This window comes from Salvia hispanica, chromosome 6, assembly GCF_029641045.1.
Source record: "Salvia hispanica isolate PSC_SH4W2 chromosome 6, Shi_PSC_v1, whole genome shotgun sequence".
Lineage (NCBI taxonomy): Eukaryota > Viridiplantae > Streptophyta > Magnoliopsida > Lamiales > Lamiaceae > Salvia > Salvia hispanica.
This window is the reverse complement of record NC_142697.1, coordinates 42,161,230-42,186,104: the sequence shown is the minus strand read 5'-3', so window position 1 is coordinate 42,186,104 and position 24,875 is coordinate 42,161,230. Positions and strand designations below refer to the sequence as shown.

Here is a 24,875-nt window from a genome sequence, read left to right as displayed (position 1 = left end):
CATGGAATTTCTTTCGAATATCGATTTTCGTTGAGTAAAAAAAAAATAGCATGTTAAAATTGTGTGTGGTAAGACTTGATAATTATTTGACCACGATAAAGTTACTTGAAATTAATAGTAATTATTTTAGATCAAGATAGAGTTTAACTTAGCCGAAACTTATAGCATTTCGCCCACTTAATGAAATCGACAACTTCACGACGAAGGGCTATAATGAGTAAGTCTGTTTAATTTTAAGCAATATAATAGTATCTTGAGCTTCTCTTTTTGGGTTGATGCTTAGCTAGCTTATATTGGATTTTGTCTTTGGATATGCATAGATAAACACTAAATTCCACTAGAAAAAATCATGATCACTTTAGCCTTTTGCTATTTTGAACAGAAAAGTGATAGCATAATTTATATTACTAGTATTTGGTGATTGGAGCATATTACTTTTATAATTAGAGATTTGACCTCATTATAGTAAACCTAATACCAATAATGTACTATATGACAACGTGTTTCATTGTAGTTCTTTCTACGTATTTAATTTGATGTTGCTAATTATATTGGGGATGTAGTCATCTCTCTATTATATGTGCAATAAAAACAAAGTAGAGAAATATATTCAAACTATATATAATGATAAATAATATGGTTACAATTTGTTGCGGTATTAAAAATTGGATAGATGAACAAATCAATTAAGTGATTAACTAAACTACGAGTACCTCCTATTTCCGTCCCAACTGAGATATTCTTTCATGAAACTAAAAAAATGATGTTTAATTAATTGTAAATAGAAAAAAACTATTTAAAAAGATAAAAAAAAAAGTTGTTAATTTTAAAAGAACAAGATAGTCTAGATTATTAAGAAACGGATGGAGTATTAGTAAACAATTTAATTAATTGTACTCATCTGATAACTGATGGAGACAGAATACTTATAAATTCCTTATTATCATATTCATATTTCTTTCTATGATGTTCCAATGTAAATGAATAAATTTTTTTGACATTTTTTTCTTATTTTTTCTCTTTCTCTACTTTATTTCTTTCCGGATAACTAAGACTGGAGTATGTTAAATATATTCGCATTTAATTTTTGTAAATGATAGCACTATAGTAAATAAAGATATTTAGAACGTCAGTCTATTTTTGACACCTATACTTCCAACTCATGATTAGACACGCAATGAAATGAAAAGTGGATGCTCATGGTACCAATATTATCAATTAATTGCCCATCAATTAAATTAGTTATATACGTCATGCCTATTAGATGTGTTCATCGACTTACGAAAATTCCAAATAGAAGTGCAGAGGGCCAAATTAAATGAGGTAAAACATACCAAAATTGTGCAAAAGACATGAACAACGCGCGTCATCTCCAAATATAAAATCAATTCTTATTTATAGAATTTTCTCATTAATTATTACCTCAATTAAAGTAGTATATTTTTTGTGCTTAGGCAGGATAAAATTCTATCAGTGGTAAGTATGAAACACCCATATAACTAAGTGCAATTAAGATATAGTCTCACAATTTATAAATTTTGTACTACTACTAATTATTAAAATAATTATTAATGCTGTGTAATATATTATGTGGATATTGTTTTAGTTAGCTGGTGTGATATACTTAAACCATTGGATCGTTTAAAGTTTTTAACTTGAGATCAACTTTCATAAGATTTATATAAATGAAAGTAGAATATTAGATTCATATTCACTCAGTTCCTAATTAAAGGTCTCAACGCAATATTTGAGCTTATAAATTTTATTAGAGTATCACTGCACCAATTAAATAGACCACGCATGAATTACTTGTTATATCAGAGGATATCGTGCAATTCATTTCTTAATTAATCTATCTTATTCTCACAAAAAGAGTTTAAAGATCACCAAAAAAGAAGATTCAGCATGATCCATGAGTTAAACAAATTATATCACCTTTTTACTATTAAAAAATCAAATAGAAGCAACTTTTTGCAGTTTTTATTTTTATTTATTTTGAAGCAGTGGATTTTTAATTGAAAAGCACAAGATTATTTTCCCTCGATAAACCTCCACCGGTTGAGTTTTCACATAAAAAATGATTTAAAACTTTTCTGGGCATTATTGTCGAGAGATCACGTGATAGCTCATCCGTCACGTGAGATCGTCTACTCGGGCTAATAATTACAGTTCGTGAAGTCATGCCCGAAAACGTGGCAGAAGAGAAATTAAAAATGAATCGTGCTTTCTCGGTGGAATTCAGTGTCAGCGCAGGAATCAGATACGAACAAGATTTTTGTCTCGACCGAAACGACGTAGTTCTCCGTAGATAATTCCGTACGTCACTGCCGATTTTTAACATTATTTTGACCTTTTTTTCAACTCTGTCAAGTTACTTACGTACAGTAGAAATTCGAAAAGACAAAAAAGCCCTTAAGAAAACACCTTCAAATTAGAATCCTAGTCCAAGTCGAACAATTAGTTTAGTTTACTATTCATTTTCATTTGTTAAATGAGTATTTTCATTTTAGTAATTAAGGCGCCCAACGTTTACTTAATTAGTAATTGTAATTTTAACCTATAAAATTCAAATACTTAATTACCCACGAACAATCACTTCTCCACTTATATCTATCAATGGTAGGGGTGCGTTAGGTTCCTTTGCACCCTAAGTGTCCTATTTCCTTCTTAATCTCAGTCCTTGGATCCTTGAATTGGATGGTTGTGATCAATGCATTATTAGAATAAAAAAATGTGCATTTTTAGTCTATAATGTTGCATTATTAGCCGCTGTGCATTATTAGAATGAAAATGTGCATTATTAAATGACACGTGACATTAATCTAACCGTCAGATGACAAAATCGTGGAGCTAGAATTAAGAAGGAAAAAAGACAAAAGATATGAAAAGGATTTAAATACATCCCATCAATTGTATTTATTAAAGAATAGTTGGCATGTAACTTTAGATAAATTTTAATTTTTACATAGTTTCAAAATACATGAATTTTATTTTGTATGTAATTAGCCCCAAAATACAATATTCCTTAATTAAGATTGACATGACAAACAAAACGACATTTTTTCTAAATAAATTTCATACTTTCTTTTTTATTTTTATCCCAATAGAATGTTCACTTTTTTTTTTTTCAAAAATTAGCCTATGATTTGGCTCATTAATTAGCACCACCATGGGATTATTTGAGGGAAACATGTTTTAGAGGAGTTTAATTACTATTGTATTTTTGGTGGGTGTGTGAGTGTGAGTGAGAAAGAGATATCTTTGCTTTACGTTATTTCTTAGACTACTATTTTTTCTTCTTTTTCATCATTGTGTTATTTTTTATATGTTATCGTCAATGGATGAAGCTTCGAGGAAACATCTTGCACATAGGAAAATCAAAATAGGAAGTGAACTATCTAAAAGAAAGACTATTACTTTCTCTTTATAAAACCAAAATGGGATGGATTTAATTTTCCTTTTTCCTCCTTCCTCTTTCCTTTATAGGATTCTCATCCAATCCAAATCTCTTTTTTTTGCCTTTACAAATCCTATCTTTTCAAGCAAAAGTAACGAATGTCATGTCATGTTATTTTACTAGTGAATGTTGACGCACTTATTGCATGTGATTCGTGTGATTTCTCGGAATAAATATGAAAAAAAGTTACAATGAGTCTAGAATATACAGTTGCAGGTATGTTACCAAGATGAAATAACAATTTAATTCACTAACATTACATGTGATGATATGACATAAATAACTTCACCGAATTTTTTTGCCAATTATCGACATCCATACCTCAAAAAAAATTATAGTACTATGATAAAAGTATGTCATCATTATATATTCACCTTGGAATTTGTACCTGATTCTTGAAAATTATGTCATAATAAGATCATATAGGTGGTTTAAAAGTTCATCCAACATATGATTTATATACTAGTATAACTTAGAGGTAAATGAACAAAGTTTGGTTGCTACCAATTAGTTGAGTTTGGAAGTATTCTGAAAATATAAATTCTTACTTAACATTTCATGTCGGATGCTATATATATATATGTACCTTGTGATATTAATTGCTATATAAGTAGCATCTAACAATCAATATAATAATTAAATGGTACTGCTATTTAAATTGCATAATGCCCACAAAAATGTTTGATATGAGTAACATCTCGTGGCCATAATATTTGGGGGTTTTGTCAAAAGATGACCAATTTCTTAACAAGAATTGTCAAACAATAATATTCAATGTTTTAAAATTGTGTGGCTCGTGATTTACTAATTCATTTGACTAGTTGGCATATCATAATTAACACGTAAGAAATTCTGGTACCTAAGAAACTGGGTCGCCTTGATCACATAAACAATAAATAAAAAATTAATTAGTCAAGACCACATGTGTACGTGGTAGCTTTTACCACAAAAAATAATTAAATAGTGGCCTAATTTGCCTAGATTATAATAAATTATTTGTGTTTTAAAATCAAGTTGCTATTGTTTGCTCGTTCTAGTTAGTTAGACTGAGAAACAGTGATGGAATTCGATACATTCACTAATATGGATATGTAAATAATTATATCTTGTACCTTTTCCTTTAGCTACATAGGAAATACTAGTATAACAAATTAAGGTAGGCAGGCAGAACACACGACTTGAAATACGTCTTATTTTATATTTCGTATGAATAAATTTGTGACTATCTCAACTACCATGGATTAAGATTCAAATTCAAACTAATATTTTGAATGATATACTATAATCCCTCCGTTCCACTTAAAATGAAATATTTGGGAATCAGCACGAGATTTTATGTAGTGTTGTTTTGTGAGTTGATAAGGAGAGAGTAAAGTATGAGAGATAAAAAAGTAGAGATAGTTGTTTCCATTTTAGGAAACATTTTATTTTTAATGGGACAAACAAAAAAGTAAAACGTTTCATTTTTAATGGGACAGACGAAGTATAATTTTGGTGATAATTGTTAACAATACTATGTCATTGTCATCATATAATGAGATAATCACACACAAGACCAGATTTTAAATAGAGAGTATGTTTTATAAACATTATTTACTCATTTTATATGAATTATTGTGAAAAATAAACTCTGATTACCGACTTGAAGTTGACTTGTTGTTTCCCATTATACTACTCCATAAGACCATAACAATATATTAGGCGCATGTGTAACACAATTAATTTTTTATTAATACTATAGTAGTAAAAGGTTATGTGAACTATAGATGAAAAGATGTTTGAGCTTAAAAATAAAGATTTGACCACCGAGTGAATTTGGAGAGAGTGATTAACCCACTCATCCAATAAATTACTTTGAAATGCTAGATTATTTTTTCTAGAGTTTGAATTCTATTGATTTTCTTAAGTAAAATCAACGCTTACTATGAGACTAATAACATCAAGAAATTTCGTTCACCACAAAAACAAGAATATCTATACACAACCCACTCCCACCATACCACGACTCCCTGCCACATCACCATTCCTTTCTTTTTTTGCTTTAGATTTTGGAGTAACTCCTACAATCCATGGCCTCTCCCAACGCCATATACATTAATTTACACTATTCATTCTAAATACATTATAATGAATTAATTTTATTTTCAGTCATTAATCTCGTTAAATAATTAACATAATTATTTTCATTAATCACGAGTCAATTCCAATAATCATCAATTTTTAATATGCATGAAAAATTTATTAATAAAAATAAGGGAAATATGGAATAACTTATTATGCCCGATTCTCATGCATGGAAAATTAATTCTGAAAAATTCATGCATGGAAATAATTAATTACGATGGATTTTAATTAATTAAGGACTAGTTATAGATTTAGAATTAAAAAAGGAAAATACATTCCGAGCTTGGCAAGCTCCGTGCGCCATAGCGGGTGCGCTGCACCGGGGAAACCCGCCTTAGAGTCCCACCCGTACACGTCTCCATCCATCCACAACACACGAAGCCCCGGATGCGCGGCTCCTCTCCCATTTGTGGGTTGAGGTACATATTTAGCACCGGCATGTCTTCTCACTTTCTACCCATTTTCACTTTTTTTTATAACATCTCAAGCGAAAATAGACAGGCATTATTAATGTGTGGTGCTAGTATAGAGAGAGAATTCTACCCTGTCAACTTATTTTTTTATCTCTTATTTTACAAAATTATGCTTTTATAATTGAAGTACTAGTAATTTTTATTAAGAACAATAGATACTTTTGCAATAATCACTTTCAATCATAGAAATGTCATTTGGAAAATATTGTGACTTAGATTTGTAAGGAAAATTGCTTTTATTTACAAACTCATGGTCACCAAATTTCTACTATATTAGTAGGCAATAAATAAAATTTATTTAGTCATTACCTAACGCAACTAAAGTTCATTGACGAATGAACCAATAAAGGTAAAGTTAAAAAAGAAGAGGTGAGAAAACTGGGGCGAGTAAGCAATTTCAACAGTAATGTGTCCTTGTAAATAATTAAAAAGAAAAAGCAGCAGAAATTTTGTACCCGCCAAGTACATGATCTTCTTACACTCACCTGCTTCATTCTGTACCGTACACTGCTCTTTCCCCCACTCTCCCCACGCGCCCTCCCCGCGCGTGGATAAATACATGAGAGATTTTCGCTATATATGTGGAAGCCTCACACTTGCTGCTTTTCCATTCCAACTCAATCACCATTCCACTTCTACACTGCTGCTACGTCCACTTCAGCTCATATTTGAGGTAATCTCTCTTTTTCTCTCTCTCTATTGTTTATACAACATATGCATGTATTTATCGGCGTAGTTTTGCTGTGTTTGACTGTGGATTTTGACGTTTTTTTGGGGTAGAAATGGCGGAGAAGGATGATGCTATGGAGGCTCTCAAGAGAGAAGCAGTTGATTTGGTATTTTTTTGGTCCTCTGTTTTTAATTTTTCGAGTTAGGCCTGTGGTGGTTGATTGAAATCCGTTTTTATTTGAAATTTTGGTAGGAAAATATACCGATAGAAGAGGTGTTTGAGAATCTGAGGTGCACGAAGGAGGGGCTTTCAACGGAGGATGTTAACCGGAGGCTTGAAATTTTTGGTCAAAACAAACTCGAGGAGAAGGAGGTTAGAATTTCTTCGAGCTCTGCTTTTTAATCAATTTTTGCCTCTTTTGGAATTTTCTGTATCTGATTTTACTTTTTTTCGTGAAAAATTGCAGGAGAGTAAGTTTCTGAAATTTTTAGGATTCATGTGGAATCCTCTTTCGTGGGTGATGGAAGCTGCGGCAATCATGGCCATCGCTCTCGCTAATGGAGGAGTTAGTTTCTGCAACTCTCTCTCTCTCTCTCTATATATATATATATTATATATATATATATATATATATATAATTTTGTAACGGAAAACTCAAGTTATGTAGTTCTAGACATGTTAAGTAATTAATTAATTAATTAGTACTTTAATCAGAGGAAGTCATGAATTGGATTATTTATTGATGATTGCTGCTTGTTTGTGTATCCAATGTGTTCAGGGGAAGCCGCCGGATTGGCAGGACTTCGTTGGGATCATTGTGCTTCTCGTGATCAACTCGACCATAAGTTTCGTAGAGGAGAATAATGCTGGTAATGCTGCGGCCGCCCTCATGGCAAGGCTTGCTCCCAAGGCAAAGGTTTGTGGTTTATGATGTGCGACCTATTTAGCATTTCCAGCTCAGTGATTCATGCTTAGTAATGATATGTTGATCAGGTTCTTAGAGACGGGCGCTGGAACGAGGAAGATGCTGCTATTCTTGTCCCTGGTGATGTAGTTAGTATAAAGCTGGGGGATATTATTCCAGCTGATGCTCGTCTCCTTGACGGTGATCCTCTCAAGATAGACCAGGTCCTTATTTACATTAGTTCTTGATTTGGAATATTTCATTGCATTTTGTATAGCTTTCCATTTGTTCTGTTGAATGATGAATTGTTATCATGTTTTCTGTTGTAGTCTGCTTTAACTGGGGAGTCCCTGCCCGTGACGAAAGGCCCTGGAGATGGTGTGTACTCAGGGTCTACTGTCAAACAAGGTGAGATTGAGGCTGTGGTGATTGCAACTGGTGTCCATACCTTCTTTGGCAAAGCTGCTCATCTCGTAGACTCTACTAATCAAGTCGGTCATTTTCAGAAGGTGAGTACCATGAAGATATTGATAGTATCATCACAACTAGAATCATTGGATCATAGCGATGTTACTACTCGTTTAATGGGAGCACCCTAGTGTTCACTGACATACTTCTTCCATTTGTGCTTTCTAGGTGTTGACCGCAATTGGAAACTTCTGCATATGTTCTATTGCGGTCGGAATGATCATTGAGATCATTGTAATGTATCCTATTCAACACCGACCTTATCGTCCTGGAATTGATAACCTACTTGTGCTTCTCATTGGAGGGATCCCCATTGCGATGCCTACAGTGTTATCTGTTACAATGGCGATTGGTTCACACCGTTTGTCCCAGCAGGTAGAATGACCGGCCTCTTTGTCGAAACGGTTCTAGTTTGAAGATTTTTTTACTATTAATGTATTCTTTGTGCTAATTTATCAGGGAGCTATCACTAAGAGAATGACAGCAATTGAAGAAATGGCTGGAATGGATGTCCTCTGCAGTGACAAAACTGGAACGTTGACACTGAACAAACTATCTGTTGACAAAAACATTATCGAGGTTAATGCAACTGTCTCTTGATTGGATATGAAGTTGAATTAGGCCATTCAGACATTATTTAACATTTGATATTTCTTGCTGTAGGTCTTCACTAAAGGCGTGGATCCAGATACTGTTGTTTTAATGGCTGCCAGAGCCTCTCGGTTGGAAAACCAAGATGCTATTGATGCTGCAATAGTGGGAATGTTGGCTGACCCTAAGGAGGTATGAATCATACGATGCTCTTCATGTAAATCTTGAGACATATGTAAACATATATTGTACGCCACTTTCTTCAGTTATTGGTTCTATTAGGTTTTAAAAATGTTATCTTATTTTACAGGCAAGGGCTGGTATTCAAGAGGTTCATTTCTTACCATTCAATCCGACTGACAAGCGTACAGCTTTGACTTACATCGATAACGAAGGAAAAATGCACAGAGTCAGTAAAGGTGCTCCTGAACAGGTCTGCCTATATGTCTCCTAATAACTGATTGTTGTAGCATTTTTAAAATGGTGGTCTTAATCTGTTAAGCACTTGGTTTTCAGATACTAAACCTGGCATACAATAGATCTGAGATTGAGCGAAGAGTGCATTCTGTCATTGACAAATTCGCAGAGCGTGGGCTACGATCACTTGCTGTGGCATACCAGGTGATGTGATGATTCCCTTGTTAATTTCATGTACATTGTTGATACAGAAGCTGGGTGTGTCTCGGTGCTCACTCTCGTGTGGCTTTTTTGTACTATAGGAAGTTCCCGAGGGGAGAAAGGAGAGTCCCGGAGGTCCATGGAAGTTTATAGGACTCCTGCCTCTGTTTGATCCTCCTAGGCATGACAGTGCAGAGACTATTAGAAGGGCTCTGAATTTAGGTGTAAATGTTAAAATGATTACTGGTGAGCATGTTTGTGCCTTCTTTCTCTTCTGTGCATATTTTTGATGAACTAAACTCCTCATGAGATGTGAACTAAATATGGAAAATAAGAGAAGTACTAACCCTGCCACTGTCGAGGGGTGCACATACTTTATGTTTAACTGCATCTTTATTACTGGTTATTAGATTTATATGTGCAATTGTGCAATCTTCTTCAGGTGATCAGCTAGCAATAGGAAAGGAAACAGGACGCCGTTTGGGAATGGGAACAAACATGTACCCTTCTTCTGCTTTATTAGGAAATGACAAAGATGAGTCTATCGTTGCTTTGCCGGTTGATGAGTTGATTGAAAAGGCTGACGGTTTCGCTGGTGTTTTCCCCGGTATGCCTCGTTGCTCTATATAACTAGCATGTTAGGGGCTTTGTATTTGTCATTTGTAGCTTCGTCTCTTGCTTTCAAAGTTGTTGTTTGCCATCAATCATCTTGTCTTCATAGCTCGTTATGGACATTTAAAAATGTACACTCATTTTCAGAGCACAAGTATGAAATTGTCAAGCGTCTACAAGCTCGGAAGCACATATGTGGGATGACTGGTGATGGTGTGAATGATGCCCCAGCACTTAAGAAGGCTGATATTGGGATCGCTGTAGCTGATGCAACTGACGCTGCTCGAAGCGCATCAGATATTGTACTTACAGAACCTGGTCTAAGTGTTATAATCAGTGCTGTGCTCACCAGTCGAGCTATCTTCCAGAGGATGAAAAATTACACTGTAAGCTTCATTAAGCAACTCGAAACTGCCATTACACTGTAGATTTCCATCATACTTTTAACTTTCCCCTTCTCATGCAACTCGAGTTTGCTGACCAGTTCCTCCGAATTGCAGATCTACGCAGTTTCCATCACAATCCGTATTGTGGTAAGTCTGCAATACAATTATTTGACTAATGCTATTAAAGAATATCTTTGTCAAATTCATTACTAAGATAATAGTACCACATTACGCTACTCGAATTGATTCTATCAGTTTGTTTTGCTGAGTGACTACATTTGTTGCATTTTTGCAGCTTGGCTTTATGTTACTTGCTCTCATATGGAAATTTGACTTCCCGCCATTTATGGTTCTGATCATAGCGATATTAAATGATGGTACGTTTTATGGCTTATATGCATGATTTTTCATGGCACCTGGCCTTCATAGTTCTGTTATTATTTGTCGTCTGTAGCAATAATGGGCAATATTCTGAAATTACAGGTACCATCATGACAATATCGAAGGATAGGGTGAAACCGTCTCCTTTACCGGACAGCTGGAAACTAGCCGAGATATTCACAACTGGAATTGTTCTAGGTGGCTACTTAGCAATGATGACAGTGATCTTCTTCTGGGCAGTTTATGATACAGACTTTTTTCCAGTAAGTGTCTCTTTTCCCTTGAACTGGTGAAATCATAATGCTAATAGTTTACATGTGAAAAATTGTATTGACGTGTCTCGAAATTCAGAGGACTTTTGGAGTCTCGTCGCTTGAGGTACCAGTCAATCGTGTCATGGGACCTGACTTGAAAAAGAAGCTTGCCTCAGCTATATACTTGCAAGTGAGTATAGTTAGCCAGGCCCTCATCTTTGTGACAAGATCCCGAAGCTGGTCTTTTATCGAGCGCCCGGGACTTCTACTCGTGGGGGCTTTCCTCATTGCTCAGCTTGTAAGCCAACTCTCCCCTTAGATTCTGCATAGTATGTACCTTTTTCTCTCGTCTCAATATTATTTTCTGGCAGATTGCGACTCTGATCGCGGTTTATGCAAACTGGAACTTCGCTGAGATCGAGGGTATAGGGTGGGGTTGGGCCGGCGTGATATGGCTCTACAATATCGTGTTCTACTTCCCACTGGATTTGATCAAGTTCTTCATCCGATATGCTCTAAGTGGAAGGGCTTGGGATCTTGTGATTGAGCAAAGGGTATTAATATAATGAAAAAGTGTCTTAGTGGTAACAAATTTGTTTAGTAGAATGTTAACACTAATCATCTATATCCTCGATGCAGATTGCATTCACTAGGAAGAAGGATTTTGGAAAGGAAGACCGCGAACTTAAGTGGGCGCAGGCGCAGAGGACCCTGCATGGGCTCCATCCGCCACAGACGGAATTCAGCGAACGCAGCAATCACACAGAACTCAACCGGATAGCTGAAGAGGCGAAGCGACGAGCTGAGATGGCAAGGCTGAGAGAGCTGCATACACTGAAAGGGCATGTTGAGTCAGTGATAAAGATGAAGAATCTGGACATTGACACGATTCAACAATCTTACACGGTTTGAGTTTGATGGAAACAATCAATCAACAATGGAGGTCACTATCAACTTTTGTCCCTCTCTTTAGAGGAGTTGGGAAAAGCAGCATTTTGGAGTCATAGTTATATACCTGATTTTGTTGTGTGTATATGTTATTCAGCTGCTGGTGAAAAGTTCGCTGTATTTACGATTTAGGTATTAGAACGCGAATTTCTAAATAATCGGCTACTTCTTTCTACATTCCACTTGGTTCGTAACAACTAATAACTAACTTATGATCACAATTTAAAACTCGACCAATATTCTACTCCTGAAATGGAGCTGGAATGCCTTGCTTCTTGTTGACGGTTGTCATGACTAAATAATGTGTTCCATTTTGATAAACCTTTACCTGTCCTGACCTACCCGGAATGGGGCTTCGCCTGCCATGACGATTTGGTTAGTTAGACATTATTGAGAAACATATTTCGACTATATGCATGCAAAATGTATATTTGGAGAAACGTACTAGTATCAGTAGTGCCTGTATCATCCAGTAGTATGTCAACGAACTCAAAAGTACATTCGCTAATAGATGTATATGAAGAATGATAATATAAATGACATAATAAAACACCAAATGGGGATGTAGCTCGGATGGTAGAGCAGTCGCTGAGCGTCTCCGGTGGCGTCCCTCCCACTAGGACTTCCACTAGAACTTCCCACACAAAATTCATGCCACGTCATCACTAGGACTTCCCGCAATAAAATAAATAAATTCACAATTAAAATTAAAATTTACGGAATTAAAATTTCGACACGAGCCGTATTTATAGAGTTTAAAAAAAAAAAAAATTTAATTTTCGATCGGACGTTCGACCTCGACATCCTACCCAAGCCACAGTGCGGACGTCAGGTAGGACATGGGGCGGACGGGCGAGCCCATCCGACGGGCATATGGGACGGGCGTGGGTGCTCTTCCCCTTCACTAAGGCGGACGTCGGCGAAGTCCTACCGCGACGTCAGGCATTGGAGACGCTCGCGAGAGGTACGGGGATAGATAACCCTAGATCTCCATATTTTTTATTTAAAAAACAAAAAGTACGTTTAGTTGGAGAATAAAAATCTTAAAACAAGCATAGTTCATCCTCTTCATCGACTCAACATTATTGGCTCATCTTTTTGCTGTCTTGCACCATTGGCCTTGAAATCTCCTAAGCGATCTCAAAAACTGAATACTCGATCAGCAATAATATCTCGTCCACCAACTGAAAATTCATTGGCTCCCTGATTGTTTTGTTTTCTACCTTCATTTCGTTCGAAATCCCAACCAAGTGTGACTTACCGTCAGACTCCATTACGAACGTGTTGAAACTCAAAAAATTTGTGATTAGTAGGTTCGATGACATTATTTTCGACGTTGTTATCCTCGTCGAGGTTGGTGAAGAAATCAGTGAAGTTTGATTCGGAGTAGTCGGGGATTTGTTGTGCGTCCCCTCATGGTTGGCGGGGGAGTCGGGGGTCTATAACTTTAATTTTATTATTTTAGATTAAATCGTATGGATTTTAATCATGTTATAACATGTTTTAATTGTGCAATATCATATTTTATCGTGTAATATCATGTTTTTGTGGCTACCATGTCATGTTAAGTTAAATTGTATAGTAACTTATTAACATTAACGTTTAGTTGAAATGATAATTTATGACAAGACACGATAACCTGCACGAAGTTAATGGGTTGGGACCTGATAAGAACCTGATGACTTCGAGTCTTTATTTGGCTAGGACTGACAATTTTTGACATGGTATGATAAGTTTGTTAATTTGGCTAGGGCTGACAATTTTTGACATGATACGAATCCGCACGAAATGAATGAGTTCAGGTCAATCACCAAATAGCCGACTAGTCTTCATCAAGTGTGACGACACGCGTACCTAGGCCAAGTCTGGCCGGGAAAGGCAGACTTCCTGGAGTTCTTCAACCCGTCACCGGAGAAATCTGGACCAACAAGATCAAGATCTTCTGAGACATTCTTCCGATGGATGGTCTCTGGATCGACAAGCACGAACTGTCGAACTTCATCAAGATCAACAACTCCGGCACTAATCGCTCCATCAATTGGAGGACGGTGTCGGCAACCTCTCTGCACGGAGTAAAGTTTGCATAATATGTATGGTTTTTTGGAGGCCAAAGCTGCTATTGCTACCTGGAAACGGTTGTTTGTTCTTAGCAGGACTAGTTTCGTCGGCAACATGGAACGTCTTCCATCCCAAGTGTGTTGAACTCGGGATTGTTTGGGATTCCGATGGTCGGAGCTGATATATGTGGAGTTTTTGCGAGGGACTGTGCCGGAGATGTGATTCAGGTATGTCTCCTATAATCCTTTTTTTTATAATTTTTGTTGTCGGTTGCTATTTTTTACTTATACAATATCAAAATAGTTTTAGTTCGTTTGATATTTAAATTGAAATGGTAAGATAATGACGTGGAGTTAAAAAATAACAAGTTTTTTCTCACTTCTATTAAAATATCCATCTTTCTTTATCTCTCTACTTTAATATTTACACACACCTTCTCTCTCTCCAATTAAACACTTTAACCAATAACTCCTAAAATCTCGTGCCGACTAAGCAATGTGTCATCTTAGCCGGGACGGAGGGAATAGTAATAATATTTATTCCTTAGTCTATTTGCACCAAAATAGCTATAATTTATATAGAGTAGAGTCTTAAATATTTTTGCGCTATTGAAAGGTAAAAAAGGGCCAAAGAAGGAGGATAAAAATAGAGCAACAACTCTACTTTTGATTATATGGATTTAACAATGAATTTATCTCCTTCTCCCCGCACCAAATCCATTTTTAATCAACATCCATATTGATTATTAAAAAAAATCTGGTAAGATATGTTCTACCCAAAAAAAATTTAGAGTTGTTTTTTTTGTCGATGGTCTACCCAAAAATCTGGTAAGATATGTTCTACTCCGGTAGCATGTTTTTTTCCCTTTGTTTAACATTGGAGTTCAATATTTTGTTCTTGTTGTTGCTGAGGAAGAAGTCAGATTATAATCTATTGATCTATGATTTTTGATTGGTATGTAGGAAGGTTGCGAAGTATAATGATTTCAATGAACTAGATGTTTCTGCCATTGATACTCTTTCAATTTGGTATAATTCACCGGGTAGCTCTTATGAAATTGAATTTAGTCTAGTCTACATATGCTAATTCTGGATGATTTTCATACAACCAAAATATTGGTATAATTCACCGGACACTTCTTATGAAATTGAATTTAGTCTAGTCTACATATGCTAATTTTGGATGATTTTCATACAGCCAAAATATTTTGCATTCATTATCTTGCCTTATAACCCATGATCTGATTATTGTTTTTGGACAGATCTTGCTGAAAAATGCTCCATTAACGTTGAGCAAACGGAGGGGTACGTTGACGTACTTATTTCCAAGAGGTCCTAAGATGGAAAAATGGGAGCAGCAAGAGTAGAAAAAAATTAGTAATTGAAGATAATCATATTCCATTAATAATTATTAATGAAATATAGGGGTACCTGGAGAGAGACCGGAGAGATCACGTTTGCGTGCACGACGTCTTGTATTGAGGAGAATGAGAGTACGTGGTCAAGAGAAAGTATGAACGCTTACACCCAAAACAGTTGGCTGTGAAGAAACAGAATGTGACCCTGTGGTTGAAATTAAAATATTGGTATAATTCACCGGGTAGCTCTTATGAAATTGAATTTAGTATAGTCTCTAATTCTTGATGATTTTCATACAACCAAAATACTGGTATAATTCACCGGGCAGCTCTTATGAAATTGAATTTAGTCTAGTCTACATATGCTAATTCTGGATGATTTTCATATAGCCAAAATATTGGCATAATTCACCGGGCAGTTCTTATGAAATTGAATTTAGTCTAGTCTACATATGCTAATTTTGGATGATTTTCATACAGCCAAAATATTTGGAACCTCCAAGGCTCAGTTCATCTAACACTTCCGCAAATCTCATGAGTATTCTCTTAATTATTTTCGTTTCTCTTGTTTCATTCATGATATTGATTGAATGTTAACTTACATTTTGAATTTATTTTTTTAGTTGGAGTTTTAATTATACTTCAGAAACAATACGAACTAGACATTGATAGGCTTCATTCACCTTAAACTTACCATTCACTTCTTCAATTAACAATCATAACACTTTTTTCTTATTTTTTTGGCTTATGGTGTGGCGTTGTTTGACCAGATCATATGTGTAGATTGGTAAGAAGATTAATTAAAATTTTTATACAAGCAATATGTTGTTACATATTTTTTAAATTGCTGCTTGTTTTTTCAGCTGGAACGTCTTGAAAAGCTGAAAAATAGTCCTCCACAACGAGATAGTCCTAACATTGATGAGCCTAATGGGGTACCTGGAGAGGGACCAGAGAGATCGCGTTTGGGTGCACGGCGTCTTGTATTGAGGAGAATGAGAGTACGTGGTCAAAAAAAGTATGGACGCCTACACTCAAAATAGTTGGCACTGAAGAAACAGAATGTGACCCTGTGGTTGAAAACACATTTATAATGCGTACATCGATGATGACACGGGAATATCATATGACCTCCATGAGTCCTCTTCATATTGTAAGATCAACTGTATTCTTGTTAAATTATATATATATTCTTGTATGCCTAATCCTTTTATTACTACAGAGATTGAATTTTGATCAACCGAACCAAGACCAGACACTCGTAGTGAGACCACATGATAAAAGGCAAGACAAGACGGAACAGCCACCCCCTCACAGTGCCTCTTCCTCCGATGATACATACCTTGCAAGTGACGGAGAACAGCCCTTCGATGAAGGGTTGTACAAGACGGACCAGCCACCCCCTCATACTGCCTCTTCCTCCGATGATACATACCATGCAAGTGACGGAGAAGCCCTTCGATGAAGGGCAAGACAAGACGGACCAGCCAATCCCTCACACAGCCTCTTCATTCGATGATACATATCATGCAAGTGACGGAGAGCAGTCCTTCGTCGAAGGGGTAGACCAGATGGACCAGCCACCCCCTCACGTGCTAGGATCAGCCCTTTAAAAAATGAGAGTACGTGGTCAAAAGAAAGTATGGAAGCCTACACGTAAAATAGTTGGCTCTGAAAAAACAGAATGTGACCGTGTGGTTGAAAACACATTTATAATGTGTGCGACGATGATGATACGGGAATATCATATGACCTCCATGAATCCTCTTCATATTGTAAGACTAGCTGTTTTCTTGTATGCCTAATCTTTTTATTACTGCAGAGATTAAATTTTGATCAACCGAACTACGACCAGACACTCTCAACCCCATCAACCCCAGAGTCTATCGTCAATTTGAGAAGTAGTGACCGCACTGATGCCTTCATGCGGTAATTTTCTCCTCGAATTTTCTATAACAAATCCATTCAGATTAGCTCCAACATGTCATATTTTCTTGGTGGATACAGGAGGATACCGACTCCAAACATGAGTCTAAAGGGTGCAGCCACTATTTTTTACCTGATTTGTGGTAATTGAGCGTTTATTTTGCATTCATTACCTTACCTTATAACCTATGATCTGATTATTGTTTTTGGACAGATCTTGCTGAAAAAGGCTCCATTACAGAGGGGTACGGTGACTGATGTGAATCAAATTGTAGTCCTTTATTGTATTATTTTAACACACATTTTTAGGTGAAAAATAGACTCATTTTGATATATTGTAGGACAAAAGACCAATCCATAAGAGAGAGGAGGAAGAAAACAAAGGTCCAAATCTGATCAGTAATCAGCCCTGCAAGATTAACTTAAAATGCTTCTACAAGTCCACCATTCCATTCACCTTCGAAAGAGCTTCGCGTGGATACCTCGCACGCCTCAATCAGAGTCCGGATGAAGAAGATACGGCTGTTTTACGAAGACTGCGCAATGCAGTGCAAAACGCGCGACCGGGCGTCAAAACGCGCGACCTGATCGAGAGTATGACAAAACGCCCGATCGGGCGTTTTTTCAAGATGCAAATCGCCCGACCGGGCAAATGCTACTGGGCCTGTTTTTCGGGCCCTAACTATTTAAATAGCTAGGGCACGACTTCCAATGCATCTTTTGGCGGCTGGAGGCGATTCTTAGAGAGAGAAAGAGGCTTGGAGTCCATTTTTGGGAGGAAGAAGAAGAAGAAGCTTGAGGCTAATTCTTCCCTAATCTTGCCCATATGGTAGCATTTATTTGTTTTCTTGTATTGTTGCCCACCATGAGTGGCTAGATTTTAGGGATTACTTCTAGTTTGTTAGGGGAGCTTGTAAATATGAATCCATGACTTTGTTTTGATAGATTTCCATGTTTTGGTTCTTGTCTATGTGTTTATTTCAATCCGTGTTGGGTTTTGCTAGCAAACTTAATCCGGTAAAGGCCTTAACTTCAATGTCTCTTTAACTTGGACTAGGGAGCTAACATAGATAAGGAACCCTAGGCTAAAACTGATCAGGGGATAGTCCGGGGTGGATCTTATGTGTTGAACGTTTGTAGAAGCCAATCTCGAGCTTACTATGCGACTGTAGGAGTGAGAGGTTGGTGAGTAGAGCCTAGGAGACGTGATCAGCTTATCCTAGGTGTAAAATTCCACGATCAGTGATCAGCTGCGTGAGAGCGTAAAATCAACACGATCCCGATAAATATTGGAAAGTAATTAGACTTTAGGATTCATGTGAACAAGCAACCCGAAACAAGCTAGGAGTAGTCTTCCCTCTTTATCGTGATTCCCTTGTTATTTTTCCTTCTCGTTTCGTCCTTCACTCGCCTCTAGATCAAAAAAACCCAAAATTAAATTATTTTACTGCTTTTTAGTTAGATTTACTAGTTTTAGCAATTAATCTCCTCCCGGTGGGTTCGACACCTTTTATACTGCATTGCACGTCTGTATACTTGCAGAGGTAGTATTTTTAGGGATTTATTACTTGTTTTGTGTACTTAAATTGCACCCTAAAAATCACAACAGTGACGTACTTATTTCCAAGAGGTCCTAAGATGGAAAAATGGGAGCAGCAAGAGTAGAAAAAGATTAGTAATTGAAGATAATCATTTTCCATTAATAATTATTAATGAAATATATTATGCAACAATATAAACTTAGTCAAATTTTCAATTAATATCACACACAAATATTATTTTTGTAATATTATTAAACCAGTGCAATAAACTACAGAATGCCTTGCTTCTTGTTGACTATTGTCATGGCTAAATAACGTGTTCCCATTCCGACAAACCTTTTCCTTTTCCGGACTCAACCGGAATGGGGCTTCGCCTACCTTGTCGATTTGGTTAGTTAGACTTCTATTGAGGAACATATTTGGACTACATACTTGCAAATGTATATTTGGAGTACCAAAAGAATCATTTTTCTTTACAATCATAACTGGAATTTCCTTACCAAGTCGCCTAATTGCTTTAAAATCAACCTGTGTAATGGTATCAGAATCAGTAGTGCCTGTGTCAGCCAGTATGTCAACGAACTCAAACGTGCATTTGCTAATCGATGAATATGACAACATTCAGGTTAGTAAAAGATACAAAGAGAGCATCAAATGGGGATGTAGCTCAGATGGTAGAGCGCTCGCTTAGCATGCGAGAGGTACGGGGTTCGATCCCCCGCATCTCCATTTAAAGATATGTTTTTCTTTTTAACTCACTGTAGTCTTTGTTTTTTAGCCTTAGACGGGAGTATGTGTGGTTGATGTGATGTGGTTTTTACATTTAATATTTATAATTATGCAGAAAAAAAAATGAATATTATGGAGTAGTTGCCAGGGGCATAGTCATTTGGTGGTTTTCAAAATAGTAATAGTAGTAGTATTGAACTTTATTTTAGAATTCGATGATTTCTCATCTTTTCATTACTATAATTGCAATAAGTTAGTCTGTCCAAATCTTGTCCTTTGCTAGTGAGGTGCCGTTTTAGTGGATTAAATAAGCAAAGGAATACCACAAAGATAACAATGTAGGTTATTTTTATACTACTAACCATCATGAGAAAATAATTTAATTTAGCTTAATTTTCACCACCGTGATTCTGTTTTACAAAAATAATTTGATTCATTGATTTTTGATATTTATTTAATTTTTATTTAAACAGGGAAATTAATAAGAATCTTTAATATAGGGAAAATATAAAAAAAGTTAAGATTTTTATTCTCCAACTAAAGATAATCCTTTTGTTTTTCGAATAAATAATATGGAGATGCGGGGGATCGCCCCGTACCTCTCGCATGCAAAGCGAGCGCTCTACCATTTGAGCTACATCCCCTTTTGTTTCTTTCTGTTTTGCATCCGTTAAGTCGAATGTACATTAACACGAGATGATGGTATCTGAATACTATAGAACTTATAAATTTGAATATTTACAGTAACAAAAATACCCCACTCACAACATATACACTCAAAATATATTGAAAAATAATATAGAAATACACAATACTTGACCTTTTGAGATACCTAACAAAGAATTTAGGATCACAAATTTACAATGCACTTTTATAACAATTACTTAATTTACTAAATAAAGAATTTGAAATTAACTTAAATATTATAACTTTAAAGTCAATTCCATAAAATTACAATTCTAACACAATTCCAATATCATGGTAGCAAATGGACTCTTTTTTTTTTTATTATTAACGTATACATCCAGAACAAGACTCCTCTTATAGTACTTCGTAACAACAATTTCTACGAAGCCAATGCTGTTGTGTAGTAAGAAATGCATGGCATACTTAGACCAATATTCTACTCCTGATATGGAGCTGGAATGCCTTGCTTTTTGTTGACGATTGCCATGGCTAAATAACGTGTTCCCATTCCGATAGGCGTTTGCTCGTCCGGACCCTCCCAGAATGGGGCTTCGCCTTCCCCGACTAAACGCCAATATCCCGTCCTAAGAGATTCAGCCTGTTCTTCATTGCAGTTCTGCAACAGGGCTTCGGCCCGAAAGTTTATTCCCAGAGAACCAAGAAACTCTGACTGAGTTATTGGACCATGGACAGACACATCTGCATCAACAAGATCAACAGTTAGTTAGACTTCTACGGATGTCATATACAGATCCCGATTAAAGTTATTGGTCCTCTTTCTCTTTCCCAGCATGTTTATAGACCTAAGCAATATGATGGACATAACATACCAGGAATTTCCTCAGCAGAACGCCTGATTGCTTCGAAATCAACGTACGCACTGAGATCAGCACTGCCTGGATCATCCAGTATGTCAACGAACTTATGCTTCCGAATTGCCTGCATGGTTCAATTGTGAGCTCATAACTACATTTGCTAATAGATGTGTATATGCATTGATTGAGAAATATCAAGACAGGATAAACAAGGTTGTAAAGGACAAATAACCATATCAGAGTATTTTTTAAAGTGCCTAACTAGAAGAAACAGATTCGATCAACTCAATCTTCACATAGAAATCAGGATACAAATAAATCAGATAATGCAACAGCTGTACCTGAGCACTTCAGACTCTACAAACAAAGTATATATAATGGCAAGGTTTCGTTTGAAGTTGGTTTCTCACTTTATATATTGGATACTAAGCATAATACTCATAACATATGAGTTTGTGGACTTTGATTGTGGTGTTAGAGGTGTGAGAATGGGCGGGCAGAATCAGACCTGTAGACTGTCTGCGATTGTTCCATTGAGGCCATAATCTATTATGAGAGCTCCGCCACCATCCACAGAAATTCTGTTGGCAATTTCTTGTGTTAAATCAATTGCTTTGGGGCAAACCTCGATTTGACTAAGCTTGGTAAATTCTTCAGCCTTAGCCCACTTGCAGCGCTGCGCAAGATAGAGAGCTGCAGGTGTCGGTTGTGGAGATAAAACAAAACGGAACCTGCTCAATGAATTTACGAATATATGAGATAGTACATCAGTTCATCAAGCAGAACTAGTAGCAAATATGATAGAGTTGAGCCCTTACGAAGAATTTTCAGTAACATCAACCATCTTCTCACACCAACCACGAGAAGCTTTCTGCAAGACAATTGTGAACAAGTGATATTATCAAGCTAACACTAATTCTCAGATCATATAGTAATACATAACAAGTTGAAATGCCCACTCAAATATGGTCAGCAAACTATCATCCACACAAAACTTTCTCATGCAAGATTTGACTATTAATACAACTCAGGAGCACAACGGTCAGTCCTTTAGTAAAGAAAAAGAGACCACAGCAGACAGTATAGAAACAGAAAAAAATTAAATGTTACGACCTTTACCTGAAATTGGTGTACTGGCAGAGCATCATAGAACTCATGGGCGATGACGATTGTAGGCACTAAGAAAATAAAACAAATAAATTTTCCATAATCCTTTTTAAAAAATCACTAGCACAAGTAAAAAAGCATAGTCCTTGATGCACTGCAATGGGCTAAAAGTTAAAACCAAAAAGTTATAAATATGACTTTCATGATCATTCTACCATCTTGGTTAAAAAAGAAGCAAAATTATGAGCCATCAACAAAAATTCCTTACATCCTGTAGGAACCTGCTCAAGCATTGCATGCCATGATACAGGGTTCCCCGCCAACGTGCTAATATGCCTCGTACCAGAATCTCCATCAACCGTTTCTTCTGTCGTGCACTTCAATTTCTGATACTGGAGTTTCTGCAGTGCTGGGCTACATTCAACCAAATGTAGTGCCAAAGAAGCCGTAAAATTCTTGAACTTTGATGCACCCTAATTGACAAGATACAACTCAAAACGGTCAAAACTTGTACAAAAAACAATTGCATTTCTATTAATTACATAAACCAGTACTAGATTTAAGCCATACACGCAGAAGATCAGCCATCAGAGTTCCTCTGCCGGGTCCAAGCTCGACTAAATTGATCCTATCAGGCTGCCCCATTTGCTCCCAAAGGCACACTGCCCAGACACCAATCATCTGAAGGAACACAACAGTAACTACTCAACAACTACTTCATCTAAAATGTTTATCTTGTTAGAAGTGTTGACAGTTCTATTGATTTTATTGGTTAAACCATTAAAAATTAAAATGCAGATGCTAACAATAACAGCTAAAAAGGCTTATTTTAACCATAAAATTAGAGAACTGAGAAATCACCTCTCCGAACATCTGGCTGACTTCCGGCGACGTAATGAAATCGCCTCCCTTGCCAAAAACATCGCGATTCATGTAATATCCTGATTTCGGATTCGTTAAAACTTCCTCCATGTACTCAGCAACTGTAATCGGGCCACCTCTGAACTAAATTCAACAGCGAGAAATCTTATAGCAGAAACTATGCAATAAAAAGCTACACGGAAAAAAAATTGAAATCGCGTGACACCTTGATTACGTTCTTGAGGTGCTTAACTAGCTCCGAGTCAGCCGAAGGTTCGTGTGAATGCTCTGCACGTAGATAAAACCTCTGATAAATCGATTAACACATAGAGATAAGTAGCAATGTAGCATGGCAATTGCCGAGTAATTGCACTAAATTAGGATTGGAAGAGGGAGTATCACCAGTCGGATTGTACAAATTGGAGCGATCGATGGAGATGGTGGCGGAGGGCGGCGGCGGAGGGGTATCCTCCAACTGTTCGACGGAATGACTGTGTGGAATTTGGGAGGATGAAGAAGAGGAGCATTGCCGGACGGATGCGAGCGAGAGCGGAGAGGGAGAATAGGAAGGAGACGGCGGCAAGAGGCGGCGGAGGGCTGAAGATCGGAGCAGTGCTCTTCTCAACATTTCTGCTGGCTGATTCAGCTTGAGCTGTTGTGCTTCTTCTATAAAGCACTAATTTGCTTGACTGTATTCTATGTACTAATAGTATTAATATCCATAAACATATGCAAGCAAGTGGGGATGTAGCTCAGATGGTAGAGCGCTCGCTTAGCATGCGAGAGGTACGGGGATCGATACCCCGCATCTCCAAAATTTTGCATTTTAATTATTTATTCTAAAATGACAAAATGTTAGTTTATCCTTTTTTTTTGGATTATATGTTGGCTAAGCAATAAACTAGTGTATGTGTTGGTTAAAGAGACAAAGTGGGTCGTGAATGTATTGGCTATATGGCATAATCGTGGTCGTGGTGCGGTCAATTTAATAACCGTAATTAAAAAGATATAGAAATGAGTATTATCGTTGGTAAATTCGTCAACTCAATTTAAATAGTCTGAAAAGTTTGTCATAATTTTCAAATATGGATAAAAAAACTTTATGATCAGTTTGATTGGATTCATTTATAGCACTATAAATAATTAGTTGATAAATAATGGACTCTATAGTAAAATTCGATAAATTGTTATCTTTTTATGAACATAATTGCAGCTCCTAATATATGTCTAGTCCGTGCAAAACGTTTTGTTAGTGAGATATCGGTTTGGTGGATCAATGTGAAAAGAAATAGCACAAGGAAAACACTACTACAATCTAAGGCCATGTAAATTAAAGGATTACTTTTATAAAATTCACCAGTTTCTTTAGTAAAATCGTACGCTATTTTAGATTTTATTGAACTTGATCCACCAAAAAATTTGCGTCTAAGTAGAAAAACGAATGAAATGTAATCAGTAATCCATATTGTAAATTTGAAATTAAACACCTTTCAATGTTTAAAAAATACTAATTAATATGGAGATGCGGGGGATCGAACCCCGTGCCTCTCGCATGCAAAGCGAGCGCTCTACCATTTGAGCTACATCCCCTTTGTTTATGTAGATGTTTATACTTTATACTGTTTGATTTTACTAATGATGATATTTTGATTAGTAACACAAATAATACTGTACTACTACTACATAGTATAATTACATATATGATCATTTACAACAGCAACAAAAATTGCAACCTTGTTGCCTTGGAAAGATCCCTCATATATCTTAATTTTGAAAAATGATTTATTCATCATTTTTCTTAATAGAATTAAAATATTTAACATATCAATCTGCAATTGAAAATATCACATTGAATTATTATTATTTCTTCAGATTTTGCAGTACAACACAAGGTTCTGTGCAACTTTA

At 36.3% G+C, this 24,875-nt stretch overlaps 2 protein-coding genes and 3 non-coding genes across 5 annotated transcripts; 3 read left to right on the top strand and 2 right to left on the bottom strand.

The window, feature by feature from the left end:
- The first annotated feature begins 6,635 nt into the window (after positions 1-6,635).
- Positions 6,636-12,063, top strand: LOC125198559 (plasma membrane ATPase 1-like). The gene is made up of 21 exons (XM_048096942.2): positions 6,636-6,727; positions 6,835-6,890; positions 6,977-7,096; positions 7,191-7,289; positions 7,503-7,640; positions 7,718-7,852; positions 7,958-8,137; positions 8,265-8,471; positions 8,556-8,675; positions 8,760-8,879; positions 8,998-9,120; positions 9,204-9,308; positions 9,407-9,551; positions 9,748-9,912; positions 10,065-10,303; positions 10,418-10,450; positions 10,599-10,680; positions 10,787-10,947; positions 11,036-11,236; positions 11,310-11,492; positions 11,578-12,063. The coding sequence occupies exons 2-21, from the start codon at positions 6,837-6,839 to the stop codon at positions 11,848-11,850; spliced, it is 2,883 nt and encodes a 960-aa protein (XP_047952899.1). The 5' UTR covers positions 6,636-6,727; positions 6,835-6,836; the 3' UTR covers positions 11,851-12,063.
- Positions 12,064-19,424: 7,361 nt separating this feature from the next.
- Positions 19,425-19,497, top strand: TRNAA-AGC (transfer RNA alanine (anticodon AGC)). Its single transcript has one exon. It is a non-coding gene; the product is annotated as a tRNA-Ala (tRNA).
- A 902-nt stretch (positions 19,498-20,399) lies between these two features.
- LOC125198597 (NADH dehydrogenase ubiquinone complex I, assembly factor-like protein (DUF185)) lies at positions 20,400-23,621 on the bottom strand. Its single transcript, XM_048096920.2, has 10 exons — positions 23,370-23,621; positions 23,194-23,255; positions 22,968-23,111; positions 22,677-22,787; positions 22,375-22,579; positions 22,119-22,177; positions 21,818-21,870; positions 21,508-21,730; positions 21,015-21,123; positions 20,400-20,883 (listed from the first exon to the last, which is right to left on the bottom strand). The coding sequence occupies exons 1-10, from the start codon at positions 23,593-23,595 to the stop codon at positions 20,621-20,623; spliced, it is 1,455 nt and encodes a 484-aa protein (XP_047952877.1). The 5' UTR covers positions 23,596-23,621; the 3' UTR covers positions 20,400-20,620.
- Positions 23,622-23,708: 87 nt separating this feature from the next.
- Positions 23,709-23,781, top strand: TRNAA-AGC (transfer RNA alanine (anticodon AGC)). The gene has a single exon. It is a non-coding gene; the product is annotated as a tRNA-Ala (tRNA).
- Positions 23,782-24,484: 703 nt separating this feature from the next.
- On the bottom strand, positions 24,485-24,557 carry TRNAA-UGC (transfer RNA alanine (anticodon UGC)). Its single transcript has one exon. It is a non-coding gene; the product is annotated as a tRNA-Ala (tRNA).
- Positions 24,558-24,875: the final 318 nt, after the last annotated feature.

Bases quoted from the DNA above. Each gene is read 5' to 3' on its own strand.
- LOC125198559 (XM_048096942.2), top strand. From the start codon at position 6,837: ATGGCGGAGAAGGATGATGCTATGGAGGCTCTCAAGAGAGAAGCAGTT. The intron at 6,891-6,976 runs GTATTTTTTTGG...AAATTTTGGTAG, and splicing joins AGAGAGAAGCAGTTGATTTG to GAAAATATACCGATAGAAGA. The intron at 9,121-9,203 runs GTCTGCCTATAT...CTTGGTTTTCAG, and splicing joins GTAAAGGTGCTCCTGAACAG to ATACTAAACCTGGCATACAA.
- LOC125198597 (XM_048096920.2), bottom strand. From the start codon at position 23,595: ATGTTGAGAAGAGCACTGCTCCGATCTTCAGCCCTCCGCCGCCTCTTG. The intron at 22,580-22,676 runs GTATGGCTTAAA...CTTGTCAATTAG, and splicing joins TGATGGCTGATCTTCTGCGT to GGTGCATCAAAGTTCAAGAA. The intron at 21,124-21,507 runs GTCTGATTCTGC...TGAACCATGCAG, and splicing joins CAATCGCAGACAGTCTACAG to GCAATTCGGAAGCATAAGTT.